This window comes from Trichoderma aggressivum (assembly GCF_033847375.1).
Source record: "Trichoderma aggressivum f. europaeum strain CBS 100526 chromosome Unknown scaffold_003, whole genome shotgun sequence".
NCBI classification, from domain to species: domain Eukaryota; kingdom Fungi; phylum Ascomycota; class Sordariomycetes; order Hypocreales; family Hypocreaceae; genus Trichoderma; species Trichoderma aggressivum.
The window spans coordinates 188,843-204,282 of record NW_026946369.1 but is presented as its reverse complement, the minus strand read 5'-3'; the positions used below and the strand labels follow the sequence as shown (position 1 = coordinate 204,282).

The following is a 15,440-nucleotide window of genomic DNA, read 5'->3' as shown; positions in this document are numbered from 1 at the left end:
GTTTAGTGAATGGCCCTGCTAAAGTTTACTGGTATAGACGGGCTGTGGAGAAGAGTGTCCTCGGGGTCCCCCATTCTCGCCCTTCAAGGAATACAGCAACAAAGTACGCGGGGGGAGCCGAGGATATTCCTCCCTACGACGTGCTCGCATGTGCCCTCCTCGTGAAGCTCCTCGGCATGAATATCCATTAATCTACCGTGCGGGGGGGAGACCCTATTAAACACGGGGTCATGATCAATATTATAGAGAGCAGACAAAAATAACCACTGCCTGTTACTACTAAGGTATATGCCAAGGTGGTCGTAAGGGCAGGGTAGCACCCCAGCGATGCGGCGCTAATCCGTCTCCCCCAACAAAAAAGTAAATAGAGAAAAAACTTTTCTCTTACTGGCTGCATTGTGAGAGCTGAACTTGGGTCCGTTTGCCGCATCCGGCTCCGCATATCGCGGCCACAGCACGGAGAAACGGGGTAGAGTAGATGCAACCACTCCGTCTTTTCTGGTGGCGGCTGGCCGGGAAAGGGTCAGAGGAAAGTTGGTGTGGCGATTACGGGAGGCTAGCATTGATTGAGAATGTGTTTTTCTTGGTCCCCTTTTGAGGGTTGGGTGTGTCCCGTGGTTCGACTACCTGGAAGCTGGGAAGCTGTGCGAAGTTCGGTAACGTTGCGAGATTCGGCAACGCTGCGAGCAGTTACTGTAGTTGGTATTGCACGGAGCATCATTGCCGGGTTTGCACGGCAAATGGGGGAATGCGAGTGCGAATCTGCTTGTGTGCTTCCGCCGATTGAGCCGAACCAAAGGGAACAGCCCATGCATGCGTGCACAGGTGCTACGGATATACTCGTACCTACAGTACAATCGCACTCGCATCGCTGGAATGGAAGAAAACGGGCGGCATTTGCTGCATTCTCGTCCTTTTGGGCCTAGAGCCGATGTTGGGTTCTGGGGCGGAGATGCAAGGGGGACCAGAGAAGCTGGGCATGGGAGAGCGCCGGCCAATGACGATGCCTGGCGACTGTCGAAAGGAGATCAAGCATGGCGCAGGGCCTTCATTGCCTGGGCGAGCAGCGGCTGGGCCAAGAGTTGAGTTGCGCCATGGTCGCGAGCATAATGGTAGCACTGCCGTGATAACGTCCAATGGATTGTATTGTTTTGGCCTGGTCGAGTGACCGCTGGACCCGGGTTCGGCTGGCACGGCCCCTGATGCGGGAGTTGTTGGATGGATCGGTAGGCGACGAGTCGCAATCGTGGAGAGAAGCGAGAGAAAGCCGATGTTGGTTGCGAGAATGAAGTGGCAGGGGAGAGAAGATGGGACGAGGAAAAAGAAGAAGATGAAGAAGTAGTAGTAGTAGAAGAGGGGAGAGAATCCATCCAGATGACATCCATTGCAATCGATAACAAGACAATGGCTGTGTGAGAGAGCTTAGTATGTAATCCTCGGCACTTGTTGATGCTCTAGGTATCCCCAAACTCTCGCCCAGGAGAACCTACGGCGCAATTGAGTTTCTCGCTATTCCCTCCTTTCGGCTCAGCTGCTCATCGAGGCTGGCTTCAACAACGAAAATCGATCGAGCTCCTGCTCCGCGGGCTCCGAGACGAACAGGGGGGAGGACATCCGCTGGGTTATCGCGCGATATGTAGCAGCTGTATTTGACTTTGGACCCCCCTGGCTTGCCGAGCGGCCGCTGGAGCTGAACAAGGGAGCCATAATCAACGACCGACAGATTTCGAATTCTGTGAAATTAATGCCGTTCGTGGTTTAGAGACAAGTACCGGGCGACGTCCATATCGCGTTGATGCCGAAATGAAGCTCCCGAGGACTAGCAGTATAAACACCAAGCTCGCCTCCCTCGAGATGGCCTCTTGTCTGACACGCCCCAAATATCTTCATTGATCACATCTGGCTTATCTCTCTCCCTTTTGGCCCCAACTCGCCAGCCCTGCTGTTTGTTTAATATTTGCTACTCCATCCGTATCTTTTGTTCAAGCACGCACACCAAGTAATACTGTACGATACTAGACGTCACATATCAACGGCGGTACTTTGCCCGTCCCATACACATACAATCAACTGAGAGCAGCAGCAACGACAAAGTTACTTGGCAGCCTCTGATCTGCTGGGCCACCAATAAAAAAGAGCAATCATCTACCACCATCTACATTCGGGTGGTTCATCATTTTCCCATTCCCAATTTTTTCTCTCTCGGTTGCATCATTGAGAGTTGGTTGAACTGCTCCGTTGACCCGCCTGTTGCCCCAACAAATTCGCCAGGCGTGTATTTTTTTCTCTGGCCCTCTCTTTCTCACCCCTCCCTTGGATCCAGCCTCGGCGGAAGCGGGTATCCAGAGCGCCCTCTTTTTTCTTTTTATTAATTTTCCTCTGCACTCTTGAGTGTTTTTTTATTTTATTTTACTATCTTTGTCATCGACAGATTCCTTCAATCTCTCTTCTTTTCCCACTTTGTTTTATATCATAGCCTGTTTGGCGTGCGCTTTGCATTGGCCAATATAGCCTGGAACTTTATTTTGGGGCAAAACCAAGCTTGTTGTGTTTGTTAGCGAGAAAAAAAAAGGTACCTGCGAACTACACTGAGGGTCCCCCAGTGGCTGAACGAAACGACTTACACCCGTTGGCAGCAGAGCTTTTTGTCTTTTCACCACCGCAGCAATTTTGACATTCGTCTATACAAGTCTTGCACGGTTTCTTTGCACCTGGCAGGTGGCATCTCCAACATTCACCATGTCCAAACTCCAGGTCTGGGCCTCGTTGCCCGAAGCCCACCTCTTCAACTTCCCTCCTGCCAACCCTCCGGCCCCAATCCCGCCGGCGCATGTCCCTGCCACTATCCTGAGGCCCTTCAACATCCCCGACGATCTCTATGTGTCTGCTCTGGATGCTCGAGTGCCGTTGACGATTGCCGCTCTTTACGCCATCTCGGCCAAGCTGCTCAACAAGTACAACAAGGCGCGCAACAAGAAGCCCTGGGGCATCAGCAAGACACGCCCCTTCTTCGTCTTCGTCGTCCTGCACAACATCTTCCTCGCCGTCTACTCTGCCTGGACCTTCTGGGGCATGGTCGGCGTCATGCAGAGGAGTTTCGTGAACCCCTTTGGCCCCAGTGGCGTCGCAGGTACTGCGGATGGCTTCTGCCGCCCCCACGGACCTCGAGGCCTGGGCAACTCCATCTACTTCAACGAGACCACTTTGAGCTGGGACAGCGCCTCGCCGAGCTCCGTTGCGCATCTGCTTGCTTCCAATGGCATGCCTAGCACCACCGAGCCCGGCCGGATGTGGAACGAGGGCCTCAACTTTTACGGCTGGCTCTTCTACCTGAGCAAGTTCTACGAGGTCCTCGACACCTTCATCATCCTGGCCAAGGGCAAGTACAGCTCTACTCTGCAGACTTACCACCACGCCGGTGCCATGATGTGCATGTGGGCTGGCATGCGGTACATGGCCATCCCCATCTGGATCTTCTGCCTCTTCAACTCCTTCATCCACTCCTTGATGGTGAGTTTCTTCTCCTGCTGTCGACCTACAGCCTTGCCCGCATCTTCCTTTTTGCTAACCCTGCTCTCTAGTACACTTACTACACTCTATCGGCCTTCTCCATCAGAATCCCCACGGCCCTGAAGCGTTCCCTGACCTCTATGCAAATCACCCAATTCATCATTGGAGCCACATTCGCCATGGTCCCGTCCTTCATCACATACGTTTCCCCCATCACCTCTACCCACGTCGTCACCGAGCAGTCTCCCGTCACCAGGAGCGCCCCGATCGACTACATCATCCCGACCGCCGTCAGTGCCCTGGATTCGCTCAAGCAGCTCATCTTTGGATCTGCCGAGGTCGCTGGCGCCGCCGAAGCCGCGGCCGCGCCCACCATCAGCAAGTCCACCACCGTCACCCGGACGTTCGACCTCGTCCAGCCCTGCACTCTCACCACTGGTGAGACGTTTGCCATCTGGATCAACGTCGTCTACCTCGCCCCTCTCACCTACCTCTTCATCAGCTTCTTCATCGCGAGCTACGTCAAGCGCAGCAGCGCCGCCCAGAAGCTCGGCGGTAAGGCTGCCCGCGGCATGGGCGACGAGGTCACCCTCGCCGAAAAGGCTGGCTGGGAGGCTGCCCGTAACGTCGAGCGGGAGGTCTACGGCGGTGAGCAGATGGCAGAGGGAAGCAGCAGCCCCAATGGCAAGACCAAGCGCAGGGCTTAGAATGGCCTCGTCGTGAAAAAGGTCAAGACAAGAAGGCTAGTTGGCAAAAAGGGGGGTTTGAAAGTTGTAGGATACTCACGCTGAATCACAAAAACCATGAGTTTGATTTGGTAATTCGTGAGATTTGGGTTTTTTGCTACATCAATTTTTTTTTAAAACTTACGGGCATGGTGGAAGAAAGAAACAAAAACTTTCAGTTGCCCCGGGCATGGCGTTGTTTTATTTTCAAAATCCTTAACTGGATGGGCTTTTGGGGAGGGGTGGAAAATTATTCATATTGGTTTCAACTCACACACATTAGTATTTGCATGGACAAGGGGGATAGTGTTGCATTTTCACTTGTCGGAATGATCAAAGTTGAAAAAAAAAGAGATACACGACTCGAAATAGAATCTGAGAACTGACCGGATCATTGGATCAGAAGACGTTTCCTCGTTTGGCTTTTGGATTTCCTATGTGATGTGTCTGATGACCTTATTCCTGTGCTTTTGTACTGTAGAGTGAATGCCCCTTTTCCCTGCGTCAAACAGGTGAGGTGTCCCCTTTTCCTTGCGTCAAAACATGTGTAGTTGGCCAGACGATAGAAGAACTACAAGCAGAACCCAGGAGAAACGTTTTTGAAAATGTGTGTAAAGAGAGTCAATTATCTGTCTATAGAGTTCGCCCTCCGGCTCACAAAACAACAAAGCGGCTAATCCGCCATCGGGGTATTACCTCCTTTCCAAACAATCCCGCACAGAAAAGAAGAAAAAAAAAAAATAGGATATAAAAAAAAATGTCAAAAGATTCCCTTCTCTCTCTCTCGCAGCCAAGATCTGCTGTTGGTGCCCAAAAAGAAGAAAAATAAATAGAATAAATAGATGAATAAAACTGAGCTGCCAAGGAGGGTATCCCGCTAAAGAAAACGCCTGCTTTCCCAAGTCTAGTAGTGTGTCTGTGTCTCTGAATCTGAATTTCCGTCCTGCTCGGCGAGTTTTTGTCCGAGATGAATAATGTTTCCATGCAGTACTTCAAGAAAAAGAAGAGAAGATGGGGAAAAAGGGAGGTTGAGATGTCTGAAGAGATTCTCTGTAGATCGAGTTTGTCCCATTATCAAGGAGTCGGTTGAGGTTGTGTAAATAAGAACAAGAAAAAGAGAAAAAGAGAAAAAAAAAATCATCAATCTGGTCTAATGGTCTATCGTCATTTGAGTTGCTCGTAACTTCATGTGTTCGCTCTGGGTATTGAAGAAGATGCCGCTGCAGTGGTGACACGAGTGTAATAGGTAATAGGAAATCTGACCTGCTTTTCTGATGAACCTTCTCCATCAAAAAGGGGTCATATCGGCCGTGTAAGTTGATATTGCGGCTCAGCCGCCAGGTCTCTCTCTTAAAAGGTGCTCCAGTTCCAGTCTCGCGGGACGCTGGCCGGAATCTCGGGGCCCTGGGGCAGGCCAAACGGCGTCGCTGGCTGCAGAGCGATGGGTGTGGAAGGGACTGTGCGATGGGCATCCGAGGATGCTGGGCTGGACACTAGGCTGCTCTCGCGGCTGTGCCATGTCTTGAACTGCTCGAAGCAGTGGTTGCACGTGCGTGACGGGATGGCGCGTGGGTTGAAGTTTGCGTTCTGGTCGAGCGGAAGCGCATAGCTCGAGTGCCAGTCGCAAAAGATGTTGCCACATTTGCGGCAGTGGTGCCGCCGGACAAAGTAGCTGAAATTGCGTTTGCACGTCGGGTCGTCGCAGATGGTGGATTCGGTGTCGGGCTAAGCAGGGCAATGTTAGCGATGATCTGTCCTGTATGTGGATGAATCTTGGGGTCCAAACAAACCTTCCAGTGCTTGCGCGTTGGTGGCTCCGTGACGTCGGGGAAGAGATCGAGATTCCACTCGCCATCGATGCTGCTCTTGCCGCTCTCGCTGGCGCGACGGCCCATGCGCTGGCCGACGATGCCGCTGAGGCTCATGAAGCCAGTGTTGGAGCGGCGCAGCGTCACGTCGGAGCCAGAGTCGGAGCTCGAGTCGCCAGATCTTGACTTGGTCAAGGGTCGTTGTGGGAACTCGTCGTTTGGTCGCAAGGCAGCCGGCATGTAGACGGGCCGTACATGGGTGGCGTGATGAGCCTTGGGCGACGGCGGTGTCGAAAGGGGGTGCTCATGGAAGCCGTTTGAGCTGTTTGGCGACAGCTGAGGTCCTGGGGGCAGCTGGAAGGACTGCGAGCGGTTGTGGCCACGAGGGCGCCCGCTGTTTGGCAGAAAGTGCCGGGACTGTTGCTGAGCACCCGGTACAGAAGGCATGATGAGCTGGGCCGCCATTGTGTCTACTTGTTCTTTACTTGTCCTTCTCTTCTCTTGTTGGGATTTCCGATAATCCACAGGTTGATGTAAGAGGATAGTGAATGGCGGAGTTGTGCCACGTCGATGCCGCCGCGCGGTGAGTGGCTTGGATATGTGTAGAGTTTGTTCGGTGATGAGTGAGATCAATGTCAGAGCGGATGCCCCAAGTGTGTGTCGCACGCTATGCAGGAAAAGAGAAGAATGCTAAAGATTAGGAGGCGATGATGGACAGAAAGGTCGATTCGACAACTGCTCTGCTCGGGGAGATGAAGTCGAGGGATGTTACTCGGTATCGAGATCGAGGGCGAGACGAGGATATAAAGCAACCGAGGGCTGCAAGTGCCAGGTACGTGTACCGGCGGGTACTTGGCCGGTCTGGAGCTTACTTTGCTGGAACGAGTAGTTACTCGTACCGACCGAGTCCGTCGAGTCGAGATTGATCCTCTGAGAATCGCACTGGGTCCTCCTATTCTGAGTTATGTCGGGTGTGTCGGCGAGTGGCCGGATTGGTGCGATTTGAACAGGGGGCGGACTATCGCAGGGCGGCAATTGGACGGACGCTGACCGGTGGCGATGCGAGTCGCGGATTTTGGTATGTGGACGGCGTGGTAAGTAATATGGAGCGTGGAGTACCTAAGGTAGATCCGGTTATTGTACAAGTATGTAAGGTATCTGGAAGAACAAGGTTGGTGCTGGTAATACAAGCGCAGCAGTTGGCCGGAGCATGAATATGAATGTCTTGTTGATTGCGAGGTAAAAAAGAAGAAGAAAAGTTGCGAGCAGTACTGTATCCTCCCCCCCCAACTGCCTTAGTACTGCTACCTTATGCAGCTCTGTCCGCTTTCCCTGTCTCATGCACGTCGTCCAGGCCACAGAGGAGCTAATGTACGTTCTGTCGTGGTAGTATTGAAGGCAACTACCTGGCCTGGCCTTACGGAGTAATTAGTACTACCTGTACTCGTAGGTATGTACGACGGGTCTGGGTCTGGGTCTGGATGAGGGAATCGTACGGAGCACAGAGAAGAGCACCGTCCTGTAAACGCCTGGACTGTACTCTATACTCCATACTCCGTACTCAATATTGATCCATGTGTACTCGTACGAACTCGTCCTACGCTGCGAGAGCCACTCAGACAAGCAAATCCAGGCCTTGTTCGGGGTCTGTGTCCCTCTCGGCGTTTGGCTCCAGTTGTGTGGCACGGAACTTTGGGCCTCTGGGGAGGATTGATTGAATTGGTGGGCAGCCCATTGGCCCGCTCGGCCACTCCCACATGGGCTAAGGCAGCATGCTAACAATAAGGCGAGATTTATTTTTACCCAAGCCTGGGCCGTCGAAAGTTTCGATTGTTTGTTGATCCATTGATGTTTTTTTCTCTCGCACTCTGTAGTTGCAACTGCCGATACCAACAAGTAAGCATAACCCGGCAAAGGTAAATCAGCACTCAGCTGAGCTTACATGTCAAGTACTGATGGCACCAGAACGGCCGGACTGCACAGCACTTTTCTGCACTACAGTACAAACGGCCCATCCGTGCTAAATCTCATGCCCAAAGCCGTGACATGTCAAAATTGATGAAGATTTTTTGGGGTCCCCGGCCTCAAATGCACCTCGTTCGTCATAGTAAGCTTAACGAGCCAGGGTGGCAGGTGCCTTGTTTCCCTTTTGCGCTCTCAGCCTGTCCTCGATTGCCTCGCGATGAACCCGGTGCTTGCTGCCGGTCTGCGTACAGGATACCGTCTGCAGCGCCGGTGAATGTAAGGCTGGCAAAGGTACCCCGTACCCGTTCGTGTAGGTACAAGTCAGTACGAGTATCACCCAGAAACGGCATCGACCAACGAAAAGCGCTAATTACCTGCTTGGTCCTTCCCCCAGCGCCTGGCTGCAGCGCAAAACGCGCGCCCCGTTTGTCGTCCATCGCCCATCGTTTAAGCCGTTCCAGCGCCTACGGCCAGCGCGAGCATCTCCCAGCACGAGCGCCAATCTCGTGAAGCGGAGCGCCACAGGCACCAGCGGCAACACCAACGGCAGCACCAACGGCAGAAGCAACGTGCAAAGAATGCAGACGCCATTGAGTTCTGTCAACTCGCCCGCTAGCACTCGAGAGTCGCCCCATTGGTATCCGCCCGATTGGCATGTAAGCGGCCTGGCTGTCCAAGATGGGATTTAGGGGTCCTGGAGCTGCAATGGAAGTTGCCGTACCGTACGAGTTCCTTATGTACCGAGTACATACTTGATATGCTCTGTAGACGGACAGACAACATCACATCAGTCCTGCCAACGCCGAGCAACATCGGCAAAGATTGGCATCAGGGAGCGGCAGCATCTCGATCGGCTTGTGGCAATGGCAATGCAACGTACCCTATGGATGTGTCTTGTCACCGCCGGGCCACGGCTAAAGCGTCTGTGATCACGGACATTAGGGCTCTCGCTTCTCGCAAGCATCGGCAGTGCTAGGTGCTGAGACGCCTGTACTAAGGTACCTGCCTGGTACTGCTAGCTTCCACATTCACATGCTCTCTCTTTTTTTTCCTTTCCCGAGCCAAACTTGCAGCAAACTCAGCTACCTATGCTTTACCTTTTCACCCTTTTCACTTCGACACCATTCATCATCATAACTTCACCCACTGCCCTCCTCATCCCTCTACTAAGACAGACGTCTTCTCTCCTTCGCGTGAACCCTCTCGGCGATGCCACTCTCTGGCCCCAAAAGTGCTCCTCCCCCCACCCCCAAGAAAAAAGACCCCAAAACGGCCTTCGCACTACCTAGTCCCCACCACAAAGTTCTCGGCGTGTTGATCTTCTCGCTCGTAGCCTCTTGGCTCCTGTTCCTGGACAAGAACCTTGAGTCTTTTTTTGCTCGTCTCGTTTTATTGACATGGTTGTTATGCGGGAAACTGCATAGAGACCCTGCAAGTCCGGAGCACGGAGCACAGCCACGGATGACAGCCGACACACACTGAGCCATCGATTCACTGCTTTTTGCTCCTGTATTTGCCGCAAGACAGCCGACGTCGCGACATTGTACGAGTATTTCGCTTCGGATATGCTCCGGAGTGTTCCAGGTTCTGTAGGGTGCCCAAGTCGCTGCGCTACGGGTGCTCGTACATGGTTGATGCCCCAGGGAAATAAACCCCGGAACATCAAACCATGGCATACTTGTAGCTCCGACGACCTCGGTGAAACAATTTCGGCTTGGCATCTTGGTCGGCTTCATCCTCTGTCCTTTGCACCGGCTTGGGTCTCCGGTTCCAGCGTCGTTGCAGCTCAGGGCCCCCATCTCATGCCTTCTCACCGTCTCTGCTAGTCCATTACACTGAATACGAGTACACCGCCAGGTAATGCAGAAAGACGGTGTTGATTTGGGGCGTCAAATGGAAGCACTACAATATTCCAGCGCGGCTCTGCGAAGATCTTGCATAACCAAATCAGCTGGCTAGTTTGCCACTGGCCGCCGCAAGCCCGCCAGGAACAAGTGTTTACCTTTACCGTATTTGCCGCCAGCATAATACCGTGCCTGTCTATTCTCCTACCGGTCTTTTATTGAGAGACGGAACCAATCCTGGTCATCGTTTTAACGACCATGTCGACGACCCTCGGCACGGACAACCCGGTCTAGTGGCAGGACCCGGGAAAAAAAGCCAAACCCACACGGGCCATACGGCGGCAGTATTCACGGTTTTTTTTCTCCCCCGCCAAGTGGACGCAGAAAGTAATGGCAAGCAGAAGCCAGCTTGACTCGCGGTTTGTTCTTCGAAGCTCACTAGAGCCTTTCGCCACAACGGGCGCCCCGTCAGTGGGAATCTAGTTCGATCAACAAACATATGGCGGCCTCTCTTCTGAATTAGGCACCGCATCAACGGAAAAGGTGGCATTTGGGCACTCGTACTTGGTACGCCGTCATCCATATGGGCCAACCAACAAACTCAGTGTTGTTGTATCGTGGCGGCCGTGGACGTTCTCTCTTCTGTCCTTGAGCGGACGCACTGGGACGAGTACAGAGTACATACTACGGTCATAAGTCTCCGCCTGCATATGCATGTACATGCAGTCATACAGGTACATATTCTGTTGAGGGAAGATATCATGGTTTATTTTGGCCCCGTGCCTCACCGCAGGGACGACTCGTGCTCGAGACCATCTCCCACCCAGTCAGAGAGGCAAAGCGAAGCTGTGGAGATGGGCTCTGCGCTCTGCAAGCTGCAAGCTGCCACGAATCGCTGAGCCACGGGAGAAGCGGGCTAACCCCGCCTTCGTTCCGGTGGACATGTGTGGAAGCTTCGTGCATCGTTCTGCTTGTTCCAGCGTCTCATTGAGCGTCTCATTGAGCATTCCATGGGCCGTCTCCCAACGAACCGCGTCCAGGACGTTGCAGTGCGGCAGATGAATCTTCCGGCTCGATATATGCCTTGCCCTGCCCCCTTGGCGGCGAGAGGAACGACGGGGTGGTGTCGTGCTGCGTACGGAGCAGAGCTGTGCCAAATCCAGGGCCACGGGCACGGGAGAGCTTAGGCTGCCATGTGGTTGCAAGTTTGCAAGGCATCAGTTTCGGTATTGCTTGCTGGTACTGTACAGGTACTCGTACATGCTCGTACGGGGATTCGGAATGGCTGTCAATCATGGCCAGCCCGGCCAAACGCCACACACTTTCTTTCGCCTCAAGTAACTCTCTGCCGTTGGTTTGATCTTTGCCGAATGGGGCAATCGCCTGCACGACTTGATGCCCGCCTTATCGCCACGCTGCTATTGGTGCATCTATGCTTTACCAAGGCTTCATACCTGTCATCTCAATGTCTGTGATATAATACGAGTGACGAGCACTGTGATTGGCAGATCCCTTTCTGCGCCTTCTGGCCACACACGCTGCAGCCTCAAGCTGGAGAATGCCAAATCACTGCCCGTTCTTGCTGAGAACCAAAATGCCAAAGGGGGGGCCAACTTTCTCCGCCCGTTATCCCGCATCGTCGTCGCACTGCAGCTTGCGGAGGAGGGGCAGCTGGAAGAGGGAACTTGGGAAATACTCGTACATACATGCATTCTGTAGGGCCTCAAAGCGGTTGGGTCTCAACGTGCCATCCACACTGGCCTCAAGGTGTGGCCGCTGGCGAGCATGTTTTTCTTAGGATTTTACCTTGTTTTGTTTAGTCCTCCTCACCGCTCGACATGCATATTTGACAACGCAGACCGGGCGCCTCGTTTTTCATTTATAGGCGTCCTGTGGGAGGTCATTCGGGCATGTCGCTGCTGCGTTGTTGGGAGCCCGTTGGCTCGTCTTGGTCTTGATGGTTGGTGAGATGGGGGGGGCCTCATTGCAGAACAAGTCTATGATTCATGCTTGTAGATGGATGTATGTCAATCACATGGGGTCAATGATCGTCAAAAAAGGGGGCCCTGGCCTGTCTTTTTTGAGGGGCGACCTTATCGAGAGAGATCGACTTTTACTTTTGTCGAGGTACCGCCAGGAGAACTGTGCTCACCGATACGGTAAAGATGCCCAATGGTGTCCCATGTTGCTCCAGTCTGGCTGGATGTCTCGCGTAGGACTAACGGCGGAGGCATTGTTCCGTTCACGAGCAATTACTTCGACAATGGGAGGGGAGGGTTTTGTACTCGTACATTGTTTTCCGCATCCATTGGTGATTTTATTCTACTGCAAGGTGAGAACCAAGACTGGCTTGTTATTATGTGGGTGATAGACAACACCGGTGGTCTGGCGCTATAGACTTATATGTGATCAGCGGCGGTGTTCTTTGTCACCCACTTGCTTGTAAACTCAACTCGCCATTCTTTTGCTATGCTGATCTCTTGTTCTTCCCCGGAAAAGAGAAAAGAGTACGGATTACTATGGCGTCAACAATGGATAGCTGCTAGCATTCCTTGCATCCCGTATCCATGTAAATGTGCACATCACGCATCATACATCAAGGCATCTCCCATCTGCCGCTCTTCCCCCCGTCCTTGAGAACGACCCGGAGCCCCTCGATCTTCATCCCCTTATCCACAGCCTTGCACATGTCGTAGACCGTCAGGGCCGCTGATGACGCCGCGGTGAGCGCCTCCATCTCAACCCCCGTCTTCCCATCACACGAGACCGTCGCCCGGATCTCGATCTGGCGACTCCCCACGACCTCCAGATCGACGCTCACGCGGGAAATGGCAATGGGGTGGCACAGGGGGATGAGATCCGGGGTGCGCTTCGCCGCCATGATGCCGGCAACGCGAGCGACGCCGAGCACGTCGCCCTTCTTCATCTGGTTCTCCCGTATCAGTTTGATGGCCGTGTCGTCTGAGAAGTGCACTGCGCACGCGGCCGTGGCTACGCGCGACGTCACTTGCTTTTCTGAAATGTTGACCATGTGTGCTGATCCTGAGTCGGAGACATGCGTGAGGCGTGCTGAGTTTTGATTCTTGTCATCTTTGTCTTTTCTCAGGCTCTGCGAGCTAGACAGTCGCCGTAGTTGTTGCTGTTGTCCAAGATAGCCGGGAGTAGCTGCTGCTGGTGCCCCAGACCATGGCATAGCACGACTGATTAGATGCCGTGCTCTAGGCGGCATAGTGGTGAGTGTCGGTGGAACGGGATCTATCATGGATTAACTTAGCATACATCGCCATGTTATACCAAAGGTCGATGATGGATGGTAGGTGATATCATACATTCTCATTCCGATTCGCTTCGACATCATAGGAGTTACGAAACGGCGCAGACGAGTACCCTCCTGGTCGTGCTTTTGATTTCAGGGGATATGCTATGCAGCTTCATTACCCACCTATTAATATCATCGGCCGGTTCTTCATGTGCTCTAGTTCCCCAAGGCCGGCATGCTTTGCTTTCTTCCCCTTGACAGCTATTCTGATGACGTCGAGCAGCTCAGCTTCGTTTGGTGCCACGCCCAATGGAAGTTCGTTGCCGGCGAGACCTTGCCGGCGGTTCATCTCAATCTGCTTCATGGCCTCAAACGCCTCTTCATCTATGGGATCTCCGCTGTTGGATTTCCTCAGGATATCCCGCAAGGATACCTCGGCATTTCCGAAAAGGCAGACCTTGAGATTGCCATCGCTCGTAATCCGGAGCCGATTGCAGGTGCCACAAAAGTTGTGCGTCATGCTTGTGATGAAGCCAAGGCGGCCTGCAAACCCAGGTATTTTCCAAGTCTTGCTTGTGTCGTTCTTTTCATCACGAACCTTGTGCAAGTCGGGATATCTGCCCCGGATTACGTCCAGCATCTCATCGTACGAGAACATTTTACCCTTGTTCCACTTGTTGCCGTCGAAAGGCATGTACTCGATGAAGCGTACCTCGAGATCTTTCTCTCTAGTCAGTTCGACAAAGGGGAGGATTTCCCGGTCGTTGAGGCCACGCATTACAACGCAGTTGATCTTTAACTTGACGCCGGCACCTAACGAGTTCATCTCGAGGACGCGGTCGATGCTTTTCTGGACAGCATCAAATCCCTTTCTCCTTGTCATGATTTGGAATTGCCATGGATCCAAGGTATCAAGACTCAAATTTACTCCAGTAAGCCCAGACTCAATCATGCTGTCCAGCTTCCGGTGTAATGAAATGCCATTGGTGGTTATGCATAATTCCCGGAGCCCGTATGGGCGTAGCGCACCAAGTTGGTGCATGAGAGGCAAGATGTCTCGCCTTACCGTGGGCTCCCCTCCTGTGAGCCGGATTTTGGACACACCTTGTGATACAAAGACGGAAGACAGCATGATAATCTCGGGGCTCGTCAGGAGATTCCTGTCAGGAGACAGTGGAACACCTTCTTCTGGCATGCAGTACAGACATCTCAGGTTACACCTTTCAGTGACGGAGATGCGCAGATAGTCATGCTGCCGGTGAAAGGTGTCCGTAAGAAAGTCTGAGAAGGGCTTAGCATCGCGGATGCGATCCCGGCGCGAAAGGACGCCTGGAGACGGAGGAGGTGGTGGTATCATATGGTTTGGCTGAGGCTCTGGCTGTTCGGCAGCCGCCGAGGTTGACGCAATATGCCGTGTCAAGACTAGGGCGCCAACAGATGACCGTGGAAGCGAGACGCTCGAAGGCAGCCGAGCCGCAAGGTAGCGTATGGACTTCATCTGGCCCAGAGCTGATGGCAAAGCGCGCCGAGACATGTGGAAGTGCAAGTATTGGCTGCCGGCTGCACTCTGTACTTGGTGGCCAACTGGTCAGAGGCGGTAGATGTTGTCTATAGAAAGGCTCAATATGCGGTAGCCTGTTTGTAGAGTTATTCCCTTGCCATGCTTCTGCAGACCTTGGTTGGAAATCAATGCGAAAATATTTGTACAGAAGAAGAAGAAGAAGCCGGGCTGGAGAGCGAGCTGCTGTGCACTTCCGGGACCCGGGCCTGAGAGTAGCAAGATTCCGCCGCACAACCGGTCGAACCAAATCAATGGACGACTGTGGTATGACCCAAAGCTGCACGAGTACTCGTATATCCAAAAGGTTGCAGAAAAAGCAGAGGATTTGTTTCGACCTGGTGGGTTGAGACAGGAAAAAGAAAAAGGAACAGAGTTTCGCCTCCGCGGTCATGAGTGCGATAATGCAACCATGACGATAAAGCCTAGATGCTTACCTGAAGGTGCTAGCAGATGAGGGGAACGGGCTAGCCCAGGCGAGTTGGAGCTGGAGCTGCGGGCGCTAGCTGGAAGCGTTCAGAAGGTTTACAGCGCTTGCAGGTGCAAAGTACCTGTGCGTTAGGGCACTTTCGGGCGTTGGGGCGGGTACCGGAGACTCCCATCCAGTCTGCACCACACCCTCTGGCTTCAATGGTTCCGCCCGGCATCGCTAGTTGAACCTCTTCCCGTTTTCATTCGCTCGCTCGCCAACGGAGCAATATCAAGAAAACAATCCCACAGCCGCGCCAATTTACTTGTACGAGTACCTTTGCGCGTGAGCGTCTTTTGGTA

General features: G+C 53.1%; 5 protein-coding genes across 5 annotated transcripts; 2 read left to right on the top strand and 3 right to left on the bottom strand.

Moving 5' to 3' along the window:
* Positions 1-546: 546 nt before the first annotated feature.
* Positions 547-1,786, bottom strand: Triagg1_1185 (uncharacterized protein; the record flags this gene model as incomplete). The annotated part of the gene is made up of 4 exons (XM_062895227.1): positions 547-680; positions 864-1,408; positions 1,491-1,733; positions 1,773-1,786. 4 exons carry the CDS (start codon positions 1,784-1,786, stop codon positions 547-549), a joined length of 936 nt encoding a protein of 311 aa, XP_062759524.1.
* Positions 1,787-2,739: 953 nt separating this feature from the next.
* Triagg1_1184 (uncharacterized protein) lies at positions 2,740-4,217 on the top strand (the record flags this gene model as incomplete). The annotated part of the gene is made up of 2 exons (XM_062895226.1): positions 2,740-3,510; positions 3,582-4,217. 2 exons carry the CDS (start codon positions 2,740-2,742, stop codon positions 4,215-4,217), a joined length of 1,407 nt encoding a protein of 468 aa, XP_062759523.1.
* A 1,368-nt stretch (positions 4,218-5,585) lies between these two features.
* Triagg1_1183 (uncharacterized protein) lies at positions 5,586-6,508 on the bottom strand (the record flags this gene model as incomplete). Its single annotated transcript, XM_062895225.1, has 2 exons — positions 5,586-5,960; positions 6,026-6,508. The coding sequence occupies 2 exons, from the start codon at positions 6,506-6,508 to the stop codon at positions 5,586-5,588; spliced, it is 858 nt and encodes a 285-aa protein (XP_062759522.1).
* A 1,717-nt stretch (positions 6,509-8,225) lies between these two features.
* On the top strand, positions 8,226-8,697 carry Triagg1_1182 (uncharacterized protein; the record flags this gene model as incomplete). The annotated part of the gene is made up of 2 exons (XM_062895224.1): positions 8,226-8,278; positions 8,403-8,697. The coding sequence occupies 2 exons, from the start codon at positions 8,226-8,228 to the stop codon at positions 8,695-8,697; spliced, it is 348 nt and encodes a 115-aa protein (XP_062759521.1).
* Positions 8,698-12,448: 3,751 nt separating this feature from the next.
* Positions 12,449-14,645, bottom strand: Triagg1_1181 (uncharacterized protein; the record flags this gene model as incomplete). The annotated part of the gene is made up of 2 exons (XM_062895223.1): positions 12,449-13,107; positions 13,295-14,645. The coding sequence occupies 2 exons, from the start codon at positions 14,643-14,645 to the stop codon at positions 12,449-12,451; spliced, it is 2,010 nt and encodes a 669-aa protein (XP_062759520.1).
* Positions 14,646-15,440: the final 795 nt, after the last annotated feature.